At 39.8% G+C, this 23,518-nt stretch overlaps 1 protein-coding gene across 1 annotated transcript; it reads right to left on the minus strand.

Moving 5' to 3' along the window:
- Positions 1–1,478: 1,478 nt before the first annotated feature.
- Positions 1,479–21,478, minus strand: LOC145127247 (33 kDa ribonucleoprotein, chloroplastic-like). The gene is made up of 6 exons (XM_079062468.1): positions 21,113–21,478; positions 2,624–2,626; positions 2,286–2,510; positions 2,118–2,219; positions 1,698–2,006; positions 1,479–1,610 (listed from the first exon to the last, which is right to left on the minus strand). The coding sequence occupies exons 1-6, from the start codon at positions 21,476–21,478 to the stop codon at positions 1,479–1,481; spliced, it is 1,137 nt and encodes a 378-aa protein (XP_078918594.1).
- Positions 21,479–23,518: the final 2,040 nt, after the last annotated feature.

The raw sequence follows: 23,518 nt of genomic DNA on the forward strand, positions 1-23,518 counted from the left end.
GAAATTTAATACATAAAACTATAATGAAAGATTGAAAGTGTTTATTAAAAAATCAATAAACCTCTTTCCATAACCCATCAAAAAACCATACAAGTATACATAGGGTAGGTGTTGGAAGAAGTTATGAAGCCTACTAGAAGTCTAATAAAAAAACACATTAAAAATACATAGATGTTGAGGATGAATCACGAAATCAAAATAATATGAGTTCAAAAGCAATAGGAAGAAGCTAACAATGAAAGAAATTTGTGTTTTTTAATCAAAATGAATTCAATTTTAGTGGTTCTATACCTAATATTACATACATGACAATCATATATTCACTTTTCCCATATATATATATATATATATATATATATATATATATATATATATATATATATATATATATGCTTAGGTTATTCTATTCAAACTAGTTATTGTGTTATTGTATACATAAATATGGGCGAATCATTTTAGTTATTTTAAGAAAGTGATTAATACATATTATTGAATTAAAAATAATCGAAAAATAACATATAATTTAACTAGAAGGGTATTTTAGTCAATTAACATAGATTTAATAAAGGAAGTTTGCATATTTTAAGGGATCATAGATTCTATTAATTTTAAAAATCTGATTTTACGAATTATAAGGTTTTCAATTCGGACATTCTGACAGAATATGTTTGAATATATTCAAAAATAAAAAAATTCTTGAACCATAAAATAATAAAAATATTCTTGAACATATTTTTCTTGTAAAATAACAAATTCTCGAACCAGCAGTTGAAGAATTAAAACAAAAATTATATTAATTCTTATAGAATACGGGTAACAATTGCTAAGAATTACATTTAATGTTAAAGAATAAAACTAAAAAAACTTTCAAATCGGGAAAAAAACATCAAAATCTAACAAAGACACTAGTACATTCTAAAAGAATAATGTTGCTAAGAATCACTTTCAATTTCATGGTCCATTCTTCAAGCATCAGCTGCTTCTGTGGAAACAAATCTAATGCATAAATCAGTGAGAAAATATCCATATTACATTCCAACAGAATTGGAATTTGTGATTCCATTCTGATAGAATTGGAATTCAAGATTCAGTTACGGTATGCATTCTGTTGGAAAAATATCCAAAGTAAAAAACAATGCGAGGCAAATGACTAATTCCAAGATTCAGTTACGGTATGCATTCTGTTGGAATTCAAGATTCACTTATAAGGGAACTCTCAGTTCACATCATAACTAATGCGAGGCAAATGACTAATTCTAACCTATAAATAATTACAGGAACCCTGTAGAACTAGTCCTTATTTCCCACTTCTCACATAAAACTCCAATTCCGATAAAAGTTAAAGTAATTGCATTGCCCTAGTTGAATATGAGGATGGTGAAAAAATAGATTATGTGTAGTTAAAAGTTCACTGACCTAAATCGGACAATCAAACAACCAAATATTTAAAAGCTTCTAACTACATTTTTTCCACCTAATTAGGAGCTAATACTTGAAAGGATCTCATTCCCATCGACATTGATCTCAGAACTTCTTCCTGTTCTTGTTGAGAGAGACACGTCTCTTTTTCCTTCTCCCAAGTTCAATCGCAAAGGCCGACCCTCAACCTCCTATTCATCAAAAAGACCAGAAATGAATAAAACAAAGATTACAGAAGAAGAAAGATGCACAAATAATGGGAGTTTTGAAGCTTTTACTAGTCCATTCATAGCGTTAAGTGCATATTCTGCAGCCTCGGGAGAGCTAAAAGTGACAAACCCAAAACCTCGATATTTCCCTGATTGTTTCTCGTAGATCACCCTTGTGCTCAAAAAACCAGGTTGTTCATCGAAAGTATCTTTGAGCTTCTCAGAAGTTATGATCCAGCTAAGGTTACCTGCATAGATCTTGTGAGGGATTTCGATAAAATCTCTGTTACTGCTTCTAATCTTTGGGCCCATCACTTCCCGTTCACCTCCCCTTGGCACCTCCGGGAAGTTTACCTTCACTGTTCGTCCACCGATTTGCTGAAAAATATTATCAAAATCAGTAGTCGCAATCATGTTTCTGAATTTAACCAATTTCTGGAGATGAAAATGGATTCAAACTCGTTTGTAAGAATGGAAGAGAATGCTTACAGATCCGTTAAACATTCTAATGGCTTCTTTAGCTTCTTGAACACTTGCCATTGTAATAAATGTGAATCCCCTGCTCCTGTCTGTTATGCTATCGTAAACAATCTGATCGAATGGAAATTAGGGTTACGAGAAACCGGAAATCCCCAAAAATTATACAAAAATTCCAACAGTCACACACATTATCTCCTCGGAAATTACATCGCCAGCTTCTCTGAATATTTGGGACAATTCTGCAGAAGTAATCGCATATGGCAGGTTTCCGATGTAAAGCCTCCCAGCTTTTCCCCCACCTCTTTGAGATTGATCTGCCACCACCGATGCCCCTCGATTTCGCAATGATATGTGTGTGTGTGTTTGCGCGACAACTGGGGAAGCAACGATTGGGACCAGCGACTGATTAGAAGCAGAGAATGGCCACAATGATCGGAAGTATCAGGGAGGGAAGGTTGGCTCGATTGTGAATGGAGGGATGAAGACGATTTGTGGAAGACGATGAAGACGGTGACCTGCTGTATATAAAAAAAGAAATTAGGTTACAAGTGAATGTTAGCGTGATTACAGGGACTATTTGTGGTAGCTATTTATCAAATTACTAAAATACCCTTGTTTATTTATTTAATTATTTAAATTGTATTTAATTATGATTGGCCCACATTTATGCATACAATAATACAATAATTACTTTAAACATTTGAACCTGCCTCTATATATATATATATATATATATATATATATATATATTGAAAATGGACTATCAAGTGGTTTAAAGTGGAATGATGACTTTTAATGACATGGTACTCCATGTCAATTGCAAGAAGAATACAACGTACTCCAAGGAGCTTAAATAGGGTCCAAGACCCTAAATTAGGGTTTGTGTCTGACTGGAGTACACCATGTGTAACTCTGGTTCGCCCAACGTACTCCAAGGAGCACCTACGACTCCCTTGCCTAGTACGCCCCGCGTACTAGGCTGGCCCCTAATCCTCCAAACTTTCAAATGCCATATCTTCTTTGTTTTAAGTCGGATTTCGACGATCCTTATATCCACGAAAATGTGACAGGAAGCTCTACACTGCTATCAACTCATCCTTCCCTTAAAACTTCCCAAAATAAAATTCAAAATTCAACAAAAGCTCGGACTGGCACTTTACCAAGATACCCCTTGGCTCCAAAACATAAACCGAACTCTCGGATCATCTAACTTTCCTTACCCACACCCAATGGGTCTAAATCCCTCTTTCCCACAGGACCTAAGCTTTATGATAACCGATCTTCGGGTCACAACCCCGAATTAGGAAACGATTCGGAACAGGGTGTCACGCCACGTTGTCCTACTAATAAACTAGAATACAGAATCCTCGACCGATTACTGAAGCTGACAACCCCACTCACTGTCGCACCCCGAGACTCCAACCAAGAGTCTAACTGGTAAAGGATATCCTAGCATGTCCGTCATCACGGCTCCAACCGCCCTCCAGTCTAAAAAAAGAACAATTGCCCAACCAACAACAAGAAATAACAAGTCCGTTTCACTCCAGGTAAATCCTACGGGCGAAATCGTATTCTTAGATCACACTTGACCCCAAATTGGCTTACGACCTATCCTATTTATATGAATATTGTGGCCCTCCCACAATCTCACAACCACTCCTGCAACAACCTACTCGGTCTAATAAATTCTACAGGCCAGACCGTAGTCTTTCAACACTCCTACAACGGCTTATCTAAACCTAGTGAATTCTACGAGCCAACTTGTAGTCTGACAACACTTCTACAAAAGCCTATCTCAACCTATTAAATGCTACGGGCCAAACTGTAGTCTTACAACACTTCCATAATTGCCATGGGCCCACCTCATGGTCTTGCCAACTATCCACAAGAATACTCAGCCAGAAACAACACAATCCGAACCCTAGTTGGCTCGACCCTATTAGGTTTTTGGGTTGTGCTTCGTACCCCAAAGCCTTAATCAGAAAGGAACAGGCGGAGAGGTTCTCATACAACCCTCAACCTGAACCTAGCCAAGAACCCAAAATGTGTCGCTCTCGATGCTTTATGTCTCCGTACGAGATAACTTGAATCCTCAAAAATTTCTTTCCTGATTACAAATGACCAATGAACATTATTCCTTGCATAAGATTCAACTCATACCATAACCATGACTGGCTATCCTCTTGTCCTTGGAATATGAAACTGCAAGTTGACTCGCACCTGGAAATATTCCTATTAATCCCAAACGATTCTCCCCCACTTAGATTCAGCTACAATCTTCCCACCTCATAACCATTCAAATTTCTAATGCATCCCACAACCTCACTACTCAATACCACCAGCAACCTGAGCTTGAAAGTACTAGGTCTCCATGACCAAACAACCTAGGGTACATACACCCCTAAATCCATGATATACACTTTACTAGACTCGACGAAAGATTGACGTATCCAAATCACTTTCCACTGATACAACTCCAAAATCCTCGAACAATCTCAACTGATGACAAAGAAAGAATAAACCAACTATCTAAAATGAATAGATAACCAATCCAACGATCCCTTACTACTGAACAAAGCCCAAACGAAAATGCATCAACCACGCCCTGAAGTTGGTTAATAGATCAACAATAACTCTCCCCCTACTAAAGATAGTGGTCAGTATAGCGAGCTAACCAACCCTCCAACTGACATTCCACCTGAGCAGCTCAAGTGCCTTTTAACCTAATCTTCAGTGTCCCAAAAAGGGAAAACTGGTCACAATGAGATCTTCGTCTATGTAGCATCCCAAAATCCAAGACCAAAAAAATTTGTTTTTAATTTGACAATTCATAAAGCAGGTTATTGAAAACATCATCAAGTTTACTGCATATCATAAAAACTCATAAGTCATATGTCTCAAAACATGTCATAGGATAATAATTTCAGAGTACAAATCCCAAGAACATCATAATGCGGAAAATCGTGGTGTGATGTGCTGCGATCATGTCGGCTCCTTTCCCTTCGAAGAGGATGTACCTGTACCCAAAACTGTAAATCGTAAGCACAAAGCTTAGTGAGTTCCCCCATCATACCACATACCATACAATACACATACTGCCTAGCATATCTGGATGCTGGCCTACCCATTCGGTATCTTTCAATCGGTAATTGCCTAGCATATCAAGGTGTTGGCCTACCCCTTCGGTCTCTTTCAACCGGTAACTGCCTAGAATATCAGGGTGCTGGCCTAACCCTTCGGTCCTTTCGACCGGTAACTGCCTAGCATATCAGGGTGCTGGCCTACCCCTTCGGTCCTTTCGATCGGTACCGGGGACTATTTCACCCCCTACTACTACCATATATCATTCTATTACATAAACACATAAGTCACATACTGCCTAGCATATCAGGGTGTTGGCCTACCCCTTCGGTCCTTTCGACCGGTAACGGGGTCTATCCTACCCCTCCTACCACTATCACATAATATCATAGCATACTAGCACATAAAGCAGAACAGGTAGTGGCATACCAGACAATTATCACAAAGACAATCATCTCTACTATAATATCCTACTAGTGGGTCGGTATTGGTGCCTTAGACCCACTTCTATTGGAAGGTAACTCACCTCGATAACTGGAAGTAGCTGCAAAAACTCCGGCTTTAGATATCACCCGACTCAGGCCCCTATACATAGAAGATTTCCTTTAATTCCCTTTTCCATACTCGTCACCCCTTAAGGGTTAACTTTAGTCAAAGTCCAAGTCAAAGTCAACATTCGGGTCAAAGTCAACGTTCTGGTCAAAGTCAACATTCTGGGTTGACTCAACTCGCTGATTTGGTCCATCAAATCACCGAGTTCCATAAATCACAAACCCTTAAATCGCGATCCAACCCGTCGAGTTCTTTCACGAACTCGTCGAGTTTCTCCCATCAATAGAATTGGGACACCCCGACCCAACTCGTCTAGTTCCCCTATGAACTCGTCGAGTTCTTCAGTCTGTTAAGCCCTTCTTAATAGATTAAGCTCCTATCCTTCAAATCTAATCTCCATACTTCATATACATACTGAAAATGTCCTTTTAAGGGTAAAGTGTCCAACTTTATCCGTTAATACCCTTCCTTAATGGGTTTAGCTCAAACCCTAACTCTTTAAGACCTAGATCTTGATCCAAAAACCATCAATACCACATGATAGGGTGTACAAACAAAGATCTGGACCTTAGAGACTAGATGAACACGTAAAGTCTCTGACTTTCTCTCCATGCATGGCCTTTTGGAGCTTAAAAGGCCAAAATGATACTCTAAAGCTTGCATGGGGCTTCAATGGCCATAAAGTTTGCACCTTTATGCCATAAAAGCCCATCTAGACCCTAGATCTAAAAGGGTATTCACTTGGGACGTCCAAGTCCCAAAAGCTAACATTCTTGGACCAAAATATGGAGAAAATGCCCTAAAACTAGATCTAAGCATATAATAGACAAGGTAGGATCTTTATACCTTTGATGAACCAGAAATGAAGCTAGACTTTTGGATCTACTCTTCTCCAACACTTCCTTGTTCCTTGTTCCTTGTTCAAGTATCTTCTTCTTAAAACCACAAAGAATGCACCAAGGATGGCTCAAAACTCTCAAAAGTGTATTAGGGTTTAGTAGCTAGGGTTTGGGACGATGGAGGCTGTAAATGAGGCAAGGTTATGGGGTTAGGGTGTTTAAATAGGGTGCAAAACCTTGACAATTAGGGTTTCATTATGCCAGTCCTACTCGTCGAGTTGAGGCTCCTCAACTCGTCGAGTAGAGTTCATAATTCGCGTCCCAAATCCATCTCTACTCGACGAGTTAGGGGCCTCCAACTCATCGAGTTTTTGTACTAAGGTGAATAAATTATTAATTAAATACATACCAGGAACCGGGCGTTACAAATCTCCCCCGATTATCTTAGACTTCGTCCTCGAAGTCTGCTGCGTCTGGAAATAGATCTCGGTAGTGCTCCCCCATCTCCTCCTCCAGCTCCCATGTCCATTTCGAGCACTTGCGGTGCTGCCACTGCACCTTCAGTAACTCCACCCTCTTGTTCCTCATATCCTTCGTCTTCTTGTCGAGGATGGCTACCGGTCGCTCTATGTAGTTCAGGCTGTCATCCACCTGAATATCCTCTAAAGGCACGACTGCGGAGTCGTCCACTAAGCACTTCCGCAGCTGGGAGACATGAAAGGTGTTGTGGATCTGACTAAGCTTCGCCGGCAGATCCAGTCGATACGCAACCCGGCCCACTCGGGCCAATACCCTGAATGGACCAATGTATCTGGGGTCCAACTTGCCCCGCTTCCTGAACCAGATGACACCTTTCCAAGGTGACACATTTAGGAGGACCATATCCCCTACCTAAAACTCTAGGTCTGATCGGCGTCTGTCGGCGTACCTCTTCAGCCAACTCTGGGTCGTCTGGAGACTACTCCGGACCTGCTGGATCTTCTCTGTCATCTTGAGTACCACTTCGGTACTCCCCATGACCCTCTGTCCAACCTCACCCCAGCATATCGGGGTTCTGCACTTCCTCTTATATAGCATCTCGAATGGAGGACGGTCGATCCTGGCGTGGTAGCTATTATTGTAGGAAAACTCTGCCAATGGAAGGTAGGTATCCCATCTACCACCAAAGTCTAGAATGCACGCCCGCAACATATCTTCCAAGGTCTGGATGGTCCATTCGCTCTGACCATCCGTCTGCGGGTGAAAAGTCATGCTAAAGTGCAGACGAGTACCCATCTCGTCATGAAATTTCTTCCAGAATCTGGAAGTGAATCGTATGTCTCGGTCAGAAATCACAGAAACTGGCACCTTGTGATGAGCTACTACCTCTCTGATGTAGATGTCGGCCAACTTCTCGGCTGAAATGCTCTCATGAATCGGAATGAAATGGACACTCTTGGTCAACCGATCCACGATGACCCAAATCGAATCCACTCCATGCGCCGTCCTCGGAAGTTATGTGATGAAATCCATAGTAATATCCTCTCATTTCCACACAGGGATATCCAGCGGCTGCGTCTTGCCGTGAGGTCTTTATTGTTCGGCCTTGACCTTCCTGCAAGTCAAGCACCTCTCAATGTACCAGGCTACATCCCGCTTCATGCAGGGCCACCAGTAATCAGGACGAAGATCTCTATACATCTTCGTCGCCCCGAGATGGATAGAAAATCTGGATTTGTGCGCCTCCTCCAACAGAACCTGGCACACACCCCCATGATATGGAACCCACACTCTACGGTGGAGTGTCAACAGCCCGCGGCTAACATAGTCGAAGGAGGAAACCTGGCCCACGATACGCTCACTCTTTCGGTGTTCCTCCTTCATAGCCTCCTGTTGGGCCTCTCGGATCTGCTCCCAAAGTGGAGTCACTACTGTCATCCTCAGGTAGATGTCTCTAATCGGGGTTGTAAATGCCTTGCGGCTAAGGGCATCGGCCACAATGTTCGCCTTCCCCGGGTGGTAGAGGATCTCACAATCGTAATCCTTCACCACGTCCAACCACCGTCGCTGTCTCATGTTCAGATTTGGCTGTTCCATCAGGTACCTCAAACTCTTGTGATCTGTGTAAATGGTACAACGGACCTCATAGAGGTAATGTCACCAAATCTTGAGGGCAAAAACAACCGCCCCCAATTCTAGGTCGTGCGTCGGTAGTTCGCCTCGTGAGGCTTCAGCTGCCTCGAGGCGTAGGCGATGATGTGCCCCCTATGCATCAATATTGCGCCCAAACCCGAGATGGACGCATCACAGTACACTACAAAATCCTCAATGCCCTTTGGTAGGGCTAAGATCGACGCCTCGAACAAACTCTGCCTCAAAATCTCAATCGCTTCCTGCTGCTCAGGCCCCCAGCGAAAGACAGCGGCCCTCTTCGTCAGTCGGGTCAAGGGTACCGCATTTTGGAGAAATCCTGAATGAATCTCCGGTAATAGCCTATTAAACCGAGGAAACTCTGAATCTCAGATGGAGACTTCGGAACCTCCCATCTCATCACGGCCTCCACTTTGGCCGGCTCGACCAGAATACCGTTCTAGTTGACAAGGTGCCCTAGAAACTGCACCTCGCGCAACCAGAACTCGCACTTGGAGAACTTGGCGTACAATCTCTCCCTCCTCAGGGTATCCAACACCTCTCACAAGTGCTCCTAGTGCTGCTCCTGCGTCTTGGAGTAAACCAATATATCATCAATAAAGACTATCACAGGCCGATCCAGCATCGGTCTGCATACACAGTTCATGAGGTCCATGAACACGGCAGGGGCATTGGTGAGCCCAAAGGGCATCACCACGAACTCGTAATGACCATAGCGTGTCCGGAAAGCAGTCTTCTGTACATCCTCATCTCTGACTCTCATCTGGTGATAGCCTGAACGCAAATCAATCTTAGAAAACCAAGATGCCCCCTTGAATTTGGTCGAAAAGATCATCGATCCTCGGGAGTGGGTAACGGTTCTTCACTGTTACCTTATTCAGCTTCCGGTAGTCTATACACATTCGATGTGACCCATCCTTATTCTTCACAAATAGAATCGGGGCTCCCCAAGGCGAACTGCTCAGCCTAATAAATCCCTTGTCTAACAGCTCCTGCATTTCGGGAGGAGCCAACCGATATGGTGCATTGGCTATCGGTGCCGCACCATGAACTAGGTCAATTCGGAACTCCACCTGTCTCTCCGAAGCTATCCCAGACAACTCCTCTGGAAACACATCTGGGTACTCCCGCACAACTGGCACATCGCTCACGGTCGCCTTACCCTCCTCCCGGGTACCCATAACATAGGCGACATAACACACGCAACCCTAATAAAGGTAGCGCCTAGCTCTCACTGCTAAACACAAAGTTGGCCCGCACTGCAGCCGCTCGCCCTGAATCACCAACTCTCCCCTACCTGGGGTCCTGACACGAACCAACTGCTGCTCACAGTCAATCACCGCCCCATTAGGGCTCAACCAATCCATTCCTTTGATGACCTTGTTCCCACGCAAAGGAATGGGAACCAAATCCACGAGGTAACGCTCGCCATACATCCTCATAACACAATCTTTGTAAACCTCTAACGCTCGGATGGATCAGTCGTCCTCAATCTCGACCTCTAAAGAACAATCCAACATGCTCATATACTCAGAAAACCTCTTGCTGAGTGAAAGAGATACGAATGATCGGGTAGCCCCAAGTCAAATAACACTTGTACTGGGATGCCGTTCACATGGAACGATCTTAAACAAACACATAGAATATAAATATCAAAACGGACATGTATCAAAAGATAGGAAGAAGAAACATACCCGTCACCACATCCGGCGTGGCACGCGCCTCCTCGGCGGTCAACTAGAAGGCTCGACTCCTCACCACTGGAGCATCTGACTTGCCCTGTCGGCCATCTGTGATCCGCAGGGTCGCTGGAGCTGGCGCCGCCATTGGCGCTCCTGATGTCAATCTCGGGCAGTTGGCCTTTTTATGGCCCTACTAATTGCAATGGAAGCAAATCAGGTTTGATGTCTGAATGGTGGGGGTAGGGGCAGTACAATACCTGCCAAAGTGTCCGAGCTTCCCGCACTTATAGCAACCCGATGCCCCCAATCTGCAAACTCCCTCATGTGTCTTGTCGCATTTCCCACAGCGGATCCGGCCCTGTAAGACCTTCGACCTCGAGTTGAATCCATTGGGTTCCTTCCCATAAACCCCAGTCGTTTTCCCAGCCTCCGCCTTCCGATTCTTGATGTGCTCTATATCAATCTCCCTCTCCCATGCTCTGGCTATCATGTCCTCCAAGGTCGTGCATGCAGAGTAACTGACATGTTTTCGAATGTCAGCTCTCAACATATCATGGTACCGGGTTTTCTTCATCTCCTCATCACCCGCGTACTGAGGCACCACTAATGCCCTCTCCCTGAACTTGGCGGTAATCTCTGCCACTGACTCAGTATTCTGCCTCATATCCAAGAACTCCCTGGCTAGCTGCTGGATCTCCACCGTGTTGGATTAGATGTCTAAGCCCATAACTATTATTAGTATGTACTCGACCCGAGAGTAGCATGATCCATTTGGGTTGCACTTCACCGGAACAATTTGTATGGATAGTCTTTTGAGAATAGTATGTCTATGGTTTATTAATATATTATAAGTTATAATATATTAATATGAAATCATATTATTTAATTAGTATTGATCAAGAATTAATTTAGTGATCAAAATGAACTAATTAAATATGGACTCTTATATATATATATATATATATATATATATATATATATATATATATATATAATGGGCCAAGTTCATTTAGGTTGGGCTAAACTTGCATCGATAGTCCATGGAGTTTTAACGGATGGATCCTATGTAAATGAAAGGTCACGGGTATTAGGGTTAACATGAATGTAGCCCTAATCCTCCATACTATATAAAGAGGTATTTGGCACATTAAATGGCACTAGTGTGTGAGTAAACAAGAGTGGGCCGATTTCTAGTGTGATTACTATTCTCTCAAGTTTTCCAAGGTGTTTTGGTGATTTGTGATTCCACTTAAGGCATCCACATTATTGGTGCTAGGCTCTTGAAGCTCCAAGGAATCAACCACAAGAAAAAGGTATGTCATCCCACTAAGTTTTATATTACAAGTTCCCCATCATATGTTAGTTAGGATGAGAACCTTGGAAAAATCATATTTGCATGTATAATAGAGAAAACATAGATCCAAGGCTTCTAGGGTTGCATGTACACCATAGGAGTGTTAGAATGCTCAAAACCCATCATTGGTATCAGAGCCAAGGCTTGTTTTCATTTATACTTGATGCAAATTGCTGAAAAAATCGATTTTCTGGCTGTCTGGACTGTGGACTCACCGATTCCATGAACAAAATCATCCTACTCGTCGAGTAGGTTCTTACACTCGACGTGTAGGAGGCCAGAGTGCAGATTGTCGACTTTTAAGGCTGGAATTGGACTAGAATCATTACCCTAAGCTGTTTTTGAACTTATAAACCAGTTTTTGATGTGGTAATGATCATTCTAATCCAATCCAAAAGATGATTGTCAATAGATTCAAGTTTTGTATTAGTTTAATGGTTAGGCTAATTACATGAAAATTGTTTGATTTGAATTGTTTTGTTCATATGAGTTTAATCTAGATCATAGTTTTTCTTGACATGTTTGTTTGTTTATTAGATGATCTAAATGGCCTTTAATGGATTCCATAACATGTCCTCAAGTTATTGAAAACCAAAAGTTTTCTTCAAAAGAGGTTTTAAAGCCATAGGTTATAGAAACTTGAAGAGTCTTTTTCCATAAATTGGTTTATGACATCCATAACTTGTCCTCAAGTTATGGATTTTCAAGAGTCTTGTCATTAAAAGTCATATTAAACTCATATGTTATGGATTCCAAAAGTTTTTTTGAATTGTTCAAAACTTGCCCTCAAGTTTTGGAATTTGTAAAGTTACCCCCCATGTATACTTTAATTCCAAACCCTAGAGTTTTAAGAGTTAAAATTCAACCATTATACTTTATAGTATTATAAGTTAATAATATATATATATATATATATATATATATATATATATGTATGTATAAGAGCAATTCAGTCTTACCGTTTGTAGGCCTCATTCACGAAGTCGGTCTATAAGGGGGGTATAAGGTTGTTGCCTATAAAATGGCAGCTTAATGGGTGTCCACTCTCACCCATCGCTTCCTTGACTGGTGGAGGGTCATTAGCTGAACGGGTAGGACAAGGACTATAATTCTCATTATAAGTATAATGATAAATATAAAGTAACTAAACCTTTTATAAATTCCCAATCTTAGTTACTTTAGGAAAATGTGAAGATGGTGCTAACCCATGAAATTACACTTTGTACCTTACCAAGTCGTTGGTGGAGCGTGTGTGGGTAACCGGCACACTAACATGGACTAGTAAGAGTGGCAAAGGGTGACTTAATGTTTATCATAGATCGGTGGAGCGTGTGTGGGTAACCGGAACATCGATTAGGTGATAAAATTAACGGTACCAAGTTAATTTTTATGGTTATTCACACCTTGTTTGTGATCCACGGCATCCCAGTCACAAACTTGAGAGGGCACAATCGAGATTTAAACATGCCATTAAAAAGTTCAATGAATCTCAAAAGATCTAGAAGTTTCAATCCAATTAAAACCTAATACCTATTTCTTTTTTCATGGTGGAAATTGGTGAATCGTCATTCGCCTACCTTCAAATATTTTGTAGCTTGGATTACGGCATCCCTTTTCCAAGTTATAAAATATTGTGTTGGGTCCTAGCCTTAATATTTCATATTGGGAGTTATATTAAGGACTTAAATCAACTAACTTGAATTTCTCCCATTGTAGATGTCTAGATCAGACAACTATGGTCTTCCCAAATCCCTTGAAAAAAGCCTTCCTAATGAAGATGATGTCCCGCGATTGGATCATGGAAGTCATACTTATCTTCCTCCACCTCCTCTAATAATTCTCCTAACCCACAAGCTCGAAGACTTGAAAAGTTCAGGATCACTCAATCCCTATTGGATAGTAAACACAAAGATGTTGGGTATCGTCTTCCCAAGGAGGTTGGCTATTGACTGGGTCCTTTAGTCACTTCCTGAGTCATATAGTGAGTTCGTTAAAGACTACTATGTGAAAGATCACGACATGACCCTAATTGATCTTACCTATTTGCTAATTGCTGCCAAATCGGCAATGATTTGGCGCAATGGTCAAGCAAATCTGATTGGAAGGTCTACATCCCAAGGTGACATGGAAATCCTAGAAAATATTCCTTCTCTTAAAGGAAAGGAATTGGGCATGGTCAAAATTTTTGATCATAAGAGAAAGGCCAAATCTGAGACTGCTCCATGTGAGCCTGTGTGTTCTATTGCCAAAGACAGGGACATTGGAATCGAAGCTGCCCAGACTACCTAAGAATTTTAATCAGAATGTATGGTTCTGCTTCAGGTAAGTCTACTATCTAACTCTGTTAAGTTTCTAATTGTTGATTCTTAATACATGATGTGACGAGGTTGCATTTTGATGTTTGGCAGGATCAAGCAAAGGGAAGGAAGCTTAAAAGAAGAGTATGATGAATCTGATCGCGAAGATGGATTTTAATCGCATGGTTCGAAGATCGGATTTCTGAGCTACTGCTTGAGAGTTATGATGGATTGCTAGGAAATATGTAATAGCATAGTTTTTCACTTATAATTGCATTGTAAGGAAAAGTTTTTCCGCATTTTATAAATAAATAAAATTTTGTTTTTGTTTTTGTTTTATATCTCCTTGCAATGGCATTTATGAAAAATTGATGTTTGTATGTTTCTAGCAATATTGAAAATATGAATTTGATTCTTTCATTTGTGGTAGTGTCTAAATTTACCAAATAAGGAAGATTCTCATCACCCAAGTCTCAATTGGACCGAAAATTGGAATCATGCAAGTTGTATTGTATGATGAATGAGAATTTTCATCTTTGGAAAATTAAGACTAATTCCTTGTTCACATGTATATGTGAGTCAAGTGAAGGACTAAGGGATCGAGTATACATTCTTGTGCACTGGTCAAGTCCACCACAAAGATCGATAAGACTATTCGTCATGATTTGCTAAAGTTTAGTAAAAATGGTTATACTTATAAGTTTAAGTATAATTCTGAAATATTGGAAAAGTTTCAATGTATGGTAGAATGAATGGGAAGAATCAAATTAGGCAGAAAGATAAAAAGTTTCTCAAATCTGAAAAGATGGGAGAGTACTTTAGTATCATGTTTTATGATCATCTTAATGATTAAGAAACAACATCACAATTGATCCTCTAAGGACATCTTAGTGCATTCCTATGGCTTAGAAGAGGAATCATGAATTGTTGAAATGGTTAAATCAAGAAGATAAGTCGTACTTCGTTCCAAAACAATTCTTAGAGTCATACTCAAAGATTGTAACTTGAGTGACATATCTTAAGAAATGTTTAAAACACTTATCAAATTTAGAGTAAAAGGTTTTCTACTCTTGTACATTTGAAATTGGTAAGTTGTGATGTTTTGGATAAAGCAAAGACCAACTAAGGCCAATTGTGTAAAGTGTTTGTCTTGATTAGAATCCGCACTAACTCTTGAATATTGGTTTGTCAAGTAATGTTCCTTGACAAAGTGAATCATATATGTCAAGAGGTCAGTGGGAGTCTTAAAGATCTTGACAAGTTTCAAGAACTAATCAAGAATAAACCTATTGTTAAACACTAGCACACGACTTGAGGTGTGTGACCTATCGTGTTGACATATTCTTGTTTATGTGTCCATTCCAGTTAAAGTTGACTATGCATGTGAGTTCTATGAGTTCTCAGTTGTTTGCATAACTACTTGGAAGCAATGGTAGGCTCGTGTGCTGCCAGGTGGCAAGAAATTAGGATTGAACAAGTTCAGTCCATATGAGTTTGGATTTGTCACTAACCTTGTCTTATGATTATGGTTATGACAAATTCACATGGATAGGAACACATACACCATAAAATCTAAGTGTCATAAGGTTTCTCTCCGATTCATGAAAATGATGGTGAGGAAACGCTTTCACTAAGTAGATTTTAAATAGTTAGCAATTGTGATACTTGCATTTCTCAAATTCGGTTATGATTACGGCATCCCTCTTCATATTTCGAATTGTGAGAAATGGCAAAGGTCTAAACACTTGAGACTATGATTACGGCATACCCCTTTCATAGTTCTAAAATTGTTTAGACACTCATGTGAGCTATCCAAGGAAAGGTGTATGATTTTGATAAAGTCTTATCAAAGCATCTCGTATCAGAAATCTGAACTTTGGTAAGAAAGTCAACAAAGTATTGATTTCTAGAAGTCCAGCTGATTTCTGAGTACATGTCAAAGCTAGTAGGAGCATAAGTGTTATGCTAATAATTATCATGTTAGTGGGAGCATGATTATTATGTTAAGTGTTCATTATAGAAAACAAAAGTCTCAATTCGTGACTCTGCATGGTTTGAAAAGTTGTTTTTCTATAATTAAGGGAGAGGAAATTATACTTCATTTCAATTCTAAAAGCTTAGATTGAGATTTTAATCATCTTTAGTCAATGATATATATATATATATATATATATATATATATATATATATATATATATATATATATATGAATTTTATGTTGGAATGGTTCAACATAAAGAAATTCTATATATATTACGTTCTCAAAATTCGATTATGATTACGGCATCCCTCTTTATAGTCGAATTATGAAAACTTGGCAAATAAAAAATATTGTAGCAAAAGACTGGTCTAGGATCATGTATTTATGTGAGACATCATGAATCGTGTCCCATATGCTTTGGGTATAGGATCGATCACATGTGCCATAATATTTATCCTTTCTAAATTTTCCAAATGCCTAGGGCATTAAGAGGGGGAAAGGTCTAGAATTGGATATGACTAAAATGATTAAGCAATTGTCGAGGACAATCTGAGGTTTACCAAAGATTGGTTGCTCATGGACAGTTGGAAGTATGGTGTAAATTTTTGGAAGGACCATATTGACATATTCTGAAAAGAGGCAACTCTTGTTCAGAAGTGATAGTCAAAATGGGAATATGGAAATGTCTCCATAGGTGAAAGTTTTCAATATGTGTAAGATTAGAAAACTTAATGCAAGAAGGATGTTCAAAGGAATGTACTTTGAATATGAGACTTCCTTTCCATGGAATTGATCTCCATTGGAATACTTTGTAATGTTTGTTGCCAAGTCTTTGTGACTTTGTGCATAGTCATTACAAGAGGATCAATGCATATAAGTTTAGAATCTAACAGATTTCGGTAAATGGCAGGAATTTGGAATTCTTACATTTACGATAAGAATTTGGGATTGTGAAATGAGCATCATTGGAATCATGTTCAATTGATCTATTTCACAAAGTAAGGATCATAGACAAACATAGTGTGCATACTTGGAGTATGGCATAACTATTGTTTAGAAAACATAGTGTGCATGCTTGGAACATGAGACAACTATTGTTTTAATTCAAGTGTTAAGTTGATAAATCGAAACATTATGCAATGAATAATGTGTAATCAATATGGTGATAAATAAAAGGTGTTTTATTTATATTCATAACTTCTGAGACCATATTGGATTCGATTATTCTTGTGTTTCACTTTGCATGTTTTGACTTCCCGAATAACTAGGTTATTCAAACTCTCCACAGTCAATCATACTTTGGAAGTAGGTATGCATTAAGACTGTCATGAATTGGGCTTGTAGATGTCTAAAGTGTTTAGACATAGCAAAAGTTGATGCAACATTCATGAGTGCTCCTGGAATGAGATTCGAGTATTGGATTAAACCCACGCTCATTTGAATCACTTCATGGATTTTATCACGAGTGATCATGAGACGATAATATCTTATAATATTCAAACGGAGACGTGTGAGTTGTAGTTGCGCGTCTGTTGCACATTGGCATATGTAAACGCAACCAGTAACTTGGTTGTTATAAAACATATCGTTATGTGTAATTTGATGAGTAAGTACAAGCGAACATTTGGGTCGAAGTTTATCCCTTCCTTTTACCCTTGGAGGGATAAAAGCGATATTTGTGGGGCCCTCGATGATTTAGTGATGACACCCCTAAGTGCTTCGCCAAGCCTGGACTGATTTGATTTGTTCAATTAGTCAGTCGTCATAAATCGGAAATCGGGAAACAACAAATGGACAGAGAGAATGATTATAATCCATGTCTCAGTCCATATGATATCTAGAATGGAGGAATATATGATCCCTTATCTAATGGACACGTCATTTGACTAGCTCAGAGTTCGGCAGCGGCTTTAAGAGCTACGATTGCTAGTCGGGATCTTGGAGTCATACTTGAATAATAGTTTTAGACTTATCCAAGTGAGAGACTGTTGGATTAGATGTCTAAGCCCATAACTATTATTGGTATGTACTCGACCCGAGAGTAGCATGGTCCATTTGGGTTGCACTTCATCGGAACAATTTGTATGGATAGTCTTTTGAGAATAGTATGTCTATGGTTTATTAATATATTATAAGTTATAATATATTAATATGAAATCATATTATTTAATTAGTATTGTTCAAGAATTAATTTAGAATTAATTTAGTGATCAAAAGGACTAATTAAATATGGACTCTTATATATATATATATATATATATATATATATATATATATATATATATATATATATATATATAGAATGGGCCAAGTTCATTTAGGTTGGGCTAAACTTGCATGGATAGTCCATGGAGTTTTAACCCATGGATCCTATGGAAATGAAAGGTCATGGGTATTAGGGTTTACATGAATGTAACTCTAATCCTCCATACTATATAAAGAGGTATTTGGCACATGAAATGGCACTAGTGTGTGAGTAAACAAGAGTAGGCCGATTTCTAGTGTGATTACTATTCTCTCAAGTTTTCCAAGGTGTTTTGGTGATTTGTGATTCCACTTGAGGCATCCACATTATTGGTGCTAGGCTCTTGAATCTCCAAGGAATCAACCACAAGAAAAAGGTATGTCATCCCACTAAGTTTTATATTACAAGTTCCCCATGATATGTTAGTTAGGATGAGAAGCTTGGAAAATCATATTTGCATGTATAATAGAGAAAACATAGATCCAAGGTTTCTAGGGTTGCATGTACACCATAGGAGTGTTAGAATGCTCAAAACCCATCACACCGCTGGTGCAAATTCACCCCTAAATCTGGTCACAAAGTCCGACGAGGTCATAGCCTCCACGGCTGAGGCTCCCAAAGTGTCACTAACTGCCTCCCACCAGTCTCTAGTTCTATCTCTCAAAAAACCAACAGCATACCTGACCTTCGACCCTTCAGGGCAGAAGCTCGTCAACTGTGCAGACTCGATGTCTGCAATCCATCTCCTGGACACTATGGGGTCCTTCACCCCGTGGAATTCTGGTGCTCCACATCCCCGAAAATCCTTGAAGGAGAGTGTGCGAGTCCCAAACTGGCTCAGTGCCATGTCACTCCTAAATACCCTAAGGCGATCCTCCATCAGCTCAATGATACCATCCTTGATCGACCCGAAAATCACCGGGGTCGACTCAAGGATGCCTCTCATAATCTCGGATGCAATTAACTCACGCAATCCATCATCAACTGGCTCGGAACCTGTACCCGAACCTGAGTCAGACCCTGAACCTCCTGTTATGTGACGTGTCACCACCATTCTAAAACAAAACACAAAATTGTCAGGGTCATACATAACCTCGAGAGGTCTCACACACACTACAAGTTCCCTGGTTCTATCTCGGCCCTCCTTGACTCGAGTACAGATCCTCTGCTTTCAGTAGTATGGGCCTATACTACCTTCCACATCTATCTGTACTTTCCTCAAGGATTGCCTTGACTTCACCAAGTCCCTTCTGCTACTATTTCTCTCCATGCTAGTCTCATCCTAGGCGTACCCTAGGGTAATCTCCGACCCACTCTCCACCATGAGTTGCATAAGAAGTCCATGCTATCTCCCCCTAACTAGATCGCAAATACCATTACATATCACTAAGACCAGATAATTCTTCGAATGAGAGGTTCTACCCTACAACGTTTAGACTTAGACGAGTGCTGCAAAATAGGGCTAAACTTAACCTTCTGAAATTATTTAGTCATCGTAATATGTAACTTAATGTATTCGTTTACTAGTTAATTAAAGATAACTAGGACTCCTAAAAGCACAAAGCAAGCAGCATACCAAGAACCGAGCGTTACAGTCTAATAGCTTCTGACGTGAGGACCACACGCACAACCCTGAAGGCATGACCCTGACATCAACTAAACCAACACTCAAAGTCTGACCAATCCCTCATTACCCCGCAAGCATGAAGGATCTCTATGAATCCAGAATTTAAGAATCCAACATACTTACACTACAACTTCCTCGAACACATTGCATTGAAACCATAAAAATCAATTCGACTACTAATCCTCCAAACAGAACACCTAGTTCTCCCCCAATTATGGTTCAAACTATCATTCGCTGACGTCTTCCCCTTCGAAGTTTAAAACCGGCTCAACCAAATACCCTCCAAACATGATTCTCGGTATGCAAAATGGCATATGAAAATCCCTCGAGTGATGACCAAACAATCATAAGGAAACCCTCAACCAAGGTGGAGACTTAAATACCTCGAACACTATGTCTCTCACATATAATCACATAATAATAACCATAAATAAATAAAGCAGAAAGGACATGAATATGATATGTACCAATGTCAACATCTGATGGAACTCGAGCATCCTCGGCCTTTTGCTGAAACGCTCGATTTATTACCCTGCCCTCGTGGCCATCAATAATCCTCAACGTAGCTGGATCAGGTGCCCTCGATACTACACTCTAAGGTATCCGGTAGTCATCCTTCTTGTGGCCCGTCTGGTTGCAGTGAAAGCAAATCAAACTCGATCCATGAGGACAATCCCTGGTGATATGATCAATCCCACCACCCTTGTAGCAGCCCATACCTCCTGATAGACACACTTCATCATTCGGTTTCCCACACTTTTCGTAATGGCCCCGAGCCGGCTAGCCTCTAGCTCGTGAATCGAAAGTCTTGAACTTCTTTGTTGAACCCTCTGTTGTCTGAACCGAAACTAACTTCTTCTTCTCCGAAGTTCTAACTCAATCTCCCGCTCCCAGGGCTCTGGAAATCATATCCTCCAATGTCTTGTAACTCGACAGATTTACAAACTACCAAATATCATCCCTCAACATATCATAGTACCTGGTCTTCTTCATCTTCTTATCCGCAACATACTGCAGAACCAGTAAAGCCCTCTCCCTGAAATTGGCGGTGATCTCAGCCACAGTCTCTTTCGTCTGGTGAAGGTCCTGAAACTCCCTCGCCAACTGTTGCACCTCAATGGCATGTGAAAACTTTGTCCTGAATCTCATCACAACATTTGTCCAAGACATGGCTGCCACACCCTTAGCTTCCAAGGTATAACCAACCTCCTCCTACCTTCAATCCATCAGGGTAGAAACTCGTCCGCTGAGCATTCTCCATGTCAAAAATCCACTGTCTAGTGGAAATAAGGTCCTTCTTCTCGAAGAACTTTGGGGCTCTACAAGCCTTCAACTCCTTGAAGGAGAGAGTTTGTGCCCCGATATGACCAGCCGCAATTTCTGCATGAAAAGCCCTAATTCGATCATCCAGCAGCTCCATGATCCCATTCTTGATGGTACAAAACATCACAAGAGTCGCCTCTAAAATACCGCGAACGATCTCAGACATAACGAACTCGTATATCCTCTCATCAACTGGCTCTGCACCAGAGCCTGAACCCGAACCCAAACCAAAACCTCTTGCACAAGTGCCCATCACCATACTGAAAGGCAACCATACAAATGATCAAAACATACCCGAAGAATTTCTCATTCTACAATCTTCTTAGAATCCTCGCGACTTTACTTGATTCGAGTACAGATCCTGTGCTTTCAGTAGTACGGGCCCAATACTACCTTTCACACCTATACATACTTTCCTTAAGAATCACTCTGAATCAAATAAGTCACCTTCTTATAATCATACTCTTGAAACCCCCTAAACAACGCACCATTCACATTAAAGCACTTCCTAGGCTCTCCTAGGGTCCCCACCTCACCCTGCTATCAGCTGTTGAAAAACTCCTACTAATGTAAGCTAACTACTTCATGAATACAATTACATGCAACAAAACTTAAATAATCTTTCGACTAAAAGACCCAACCCTACATAGTACAGTGAGAAGACTCACCTTGTCGAGATAGACAACAACTAACAACTCACACAACCAACGACAGGGTGCTATACACCTCCTAATAAACCACACAAGGTAAACTGATATTGGAATAATTAATCATATAAATTCATGCATTATCTTAATAATTTATGTTGCATTTGTCTCAAATATTGAATAAAAGGTACTTAATTAGTTTAAAATTTCTTTTACAACAACAAAGACATGATCGGAAGAAAAAGGAAGCGGAATTCGCATTTGGAAGCTTGGATCTTGGATTTTGAAGAAAAAGAGAAATTAGAGAAGAACACGGTGTGTTATCCCTTAACACGACGTGTTGAGATGAGAAATCCCGATGGAATAGTGTTTTGTCGTACACACGTTTTTAATGAAGAAAACGACGTGTTAGGTCTTAGAACACGCCATGTTGCACCGTTTTTCAGAATCTGTTTAAGGATCATTTCTGTTCGAAAACCTAACAAATGCTTGGAGTTTTTATCGACTTTTGGAGGCCAGAGACATCCCTAGGAGCTGTGGATTACATAATTCGACTAGAAGCTTTTATTTGAAGAGATCTAAGGCAAAATCACATCTACTTTACTTAATTCCTTTGTTTACATCATGTTTGCAATGTTGAATTTCGTTTTTATGATTGTTTCTACTAAAGTCATGGGCTAAACACCCTACTTTCATTTAGAGTAGATGATCTTATGATTATGGTTTGATTTAGTGGCTTTGGATTATGTTTAATTGATTATTTATCATGCTAAGATTGTTACAAGAACCTTATGTGTTAATGATAATTATTTTCTGTTGATTACTAAGTAAATCGAGATTGTATGAACATCTTCTTGATTGCTTGCCTCTTATGATTTTGTGACAACAAGATTGTAAGCCTAGTTTTGTGAACATAACCTAGGGTTAACTAGAGAATAAGTAAATTAATGTATGAGCTATATATGATGACCAACCATATATAAGTTAATTGAACCAACCAATTTAATTAACTACTATTACAAGTCTTGCATGATTCGAACTTAACACTGGTAAACTCTTTAGTTTAATCATATGATCACTGCTTGAATTAATTTGTTTGCTAAAGGATTAGTAATAGTGAACATGAACCTAATCACATTAGAAATCGGTAATTAATGACACATTAATCCATTGCATTTGCCACAAAATCAACCATAGGAGTAAGTGAATCGAATCTAAGTGGAAGTCTCTTTAATACTCTTGATTCTAGTTATCTTTTGTTCTTCATTTAGTCGTTAATTGTTTCTTTGTTAAGTTCTTACTTGATTGTCTAAGTTTCTAGTCTTGTAAAACTAGAGAAAACCCCTTCTTTACTCATTGTTTAAATTAGATAATATTAGTAGTATTTTTAATTGTTTTACCGTTTCCTGTGTTCGATACCTTACTTACTTGCACTAAACTACTATTCGATTAGGTACACTGCCTATTGTGTGTCGGTTTTTGTTTAAGTTAGTTAGGATTAAAACTAGTACATTTACACATATCATAAACCCTTAGTCTACCTTCTAAAACTAGAAATTTGACCAAAATTTAACCCATGCCAAAGGTCAAAGTCAACAGTCAACATCACCAACAACCGATTCTCACGTCATGACCAACCCATGGTCACGTTG

Source organism: Lactuca virosa, chromosome 7 (assembly GCF_052849685.1).
Source record: "Lactuca virosa cultivar CGN04683 chromosome 7, Lactuca_virosa_CGN04683_v6, whole genome shotgun sequence".
Classification (NCBI taxonomy): Eukaryota; Viridiplantae; Streptophyta; class Magnoliopsida; order Asterales; family Asteraceae; genus Lactuca; species Lactuca virosa.

Excerpts from the sequence above, each read along its gene's own strand:
- LOC145127247 (XM_079062468.1), bottom strand. The coding sequence starts at position 21,478 with ATGGTGATGGGCACTTGTGCAAGAGGTTTTGGTTTGGGTTCGGGTTCA. Across the intron at positions 2,220-2,285 it reads AGGAGATAATGTGTGTGACT|ATTGTTTACGATAGCATAAC; the intron begins GTTGGAATTTTT and ends CCATTCGATCAG. Across the intron at positions 1,611-1,697 it reads TTAACGCTATGAATGGACTA|GAGGTTGAGGGTCGGCCTTT; the intron begins GTAAAAGCTTCA and ends TTTGATGAATAG.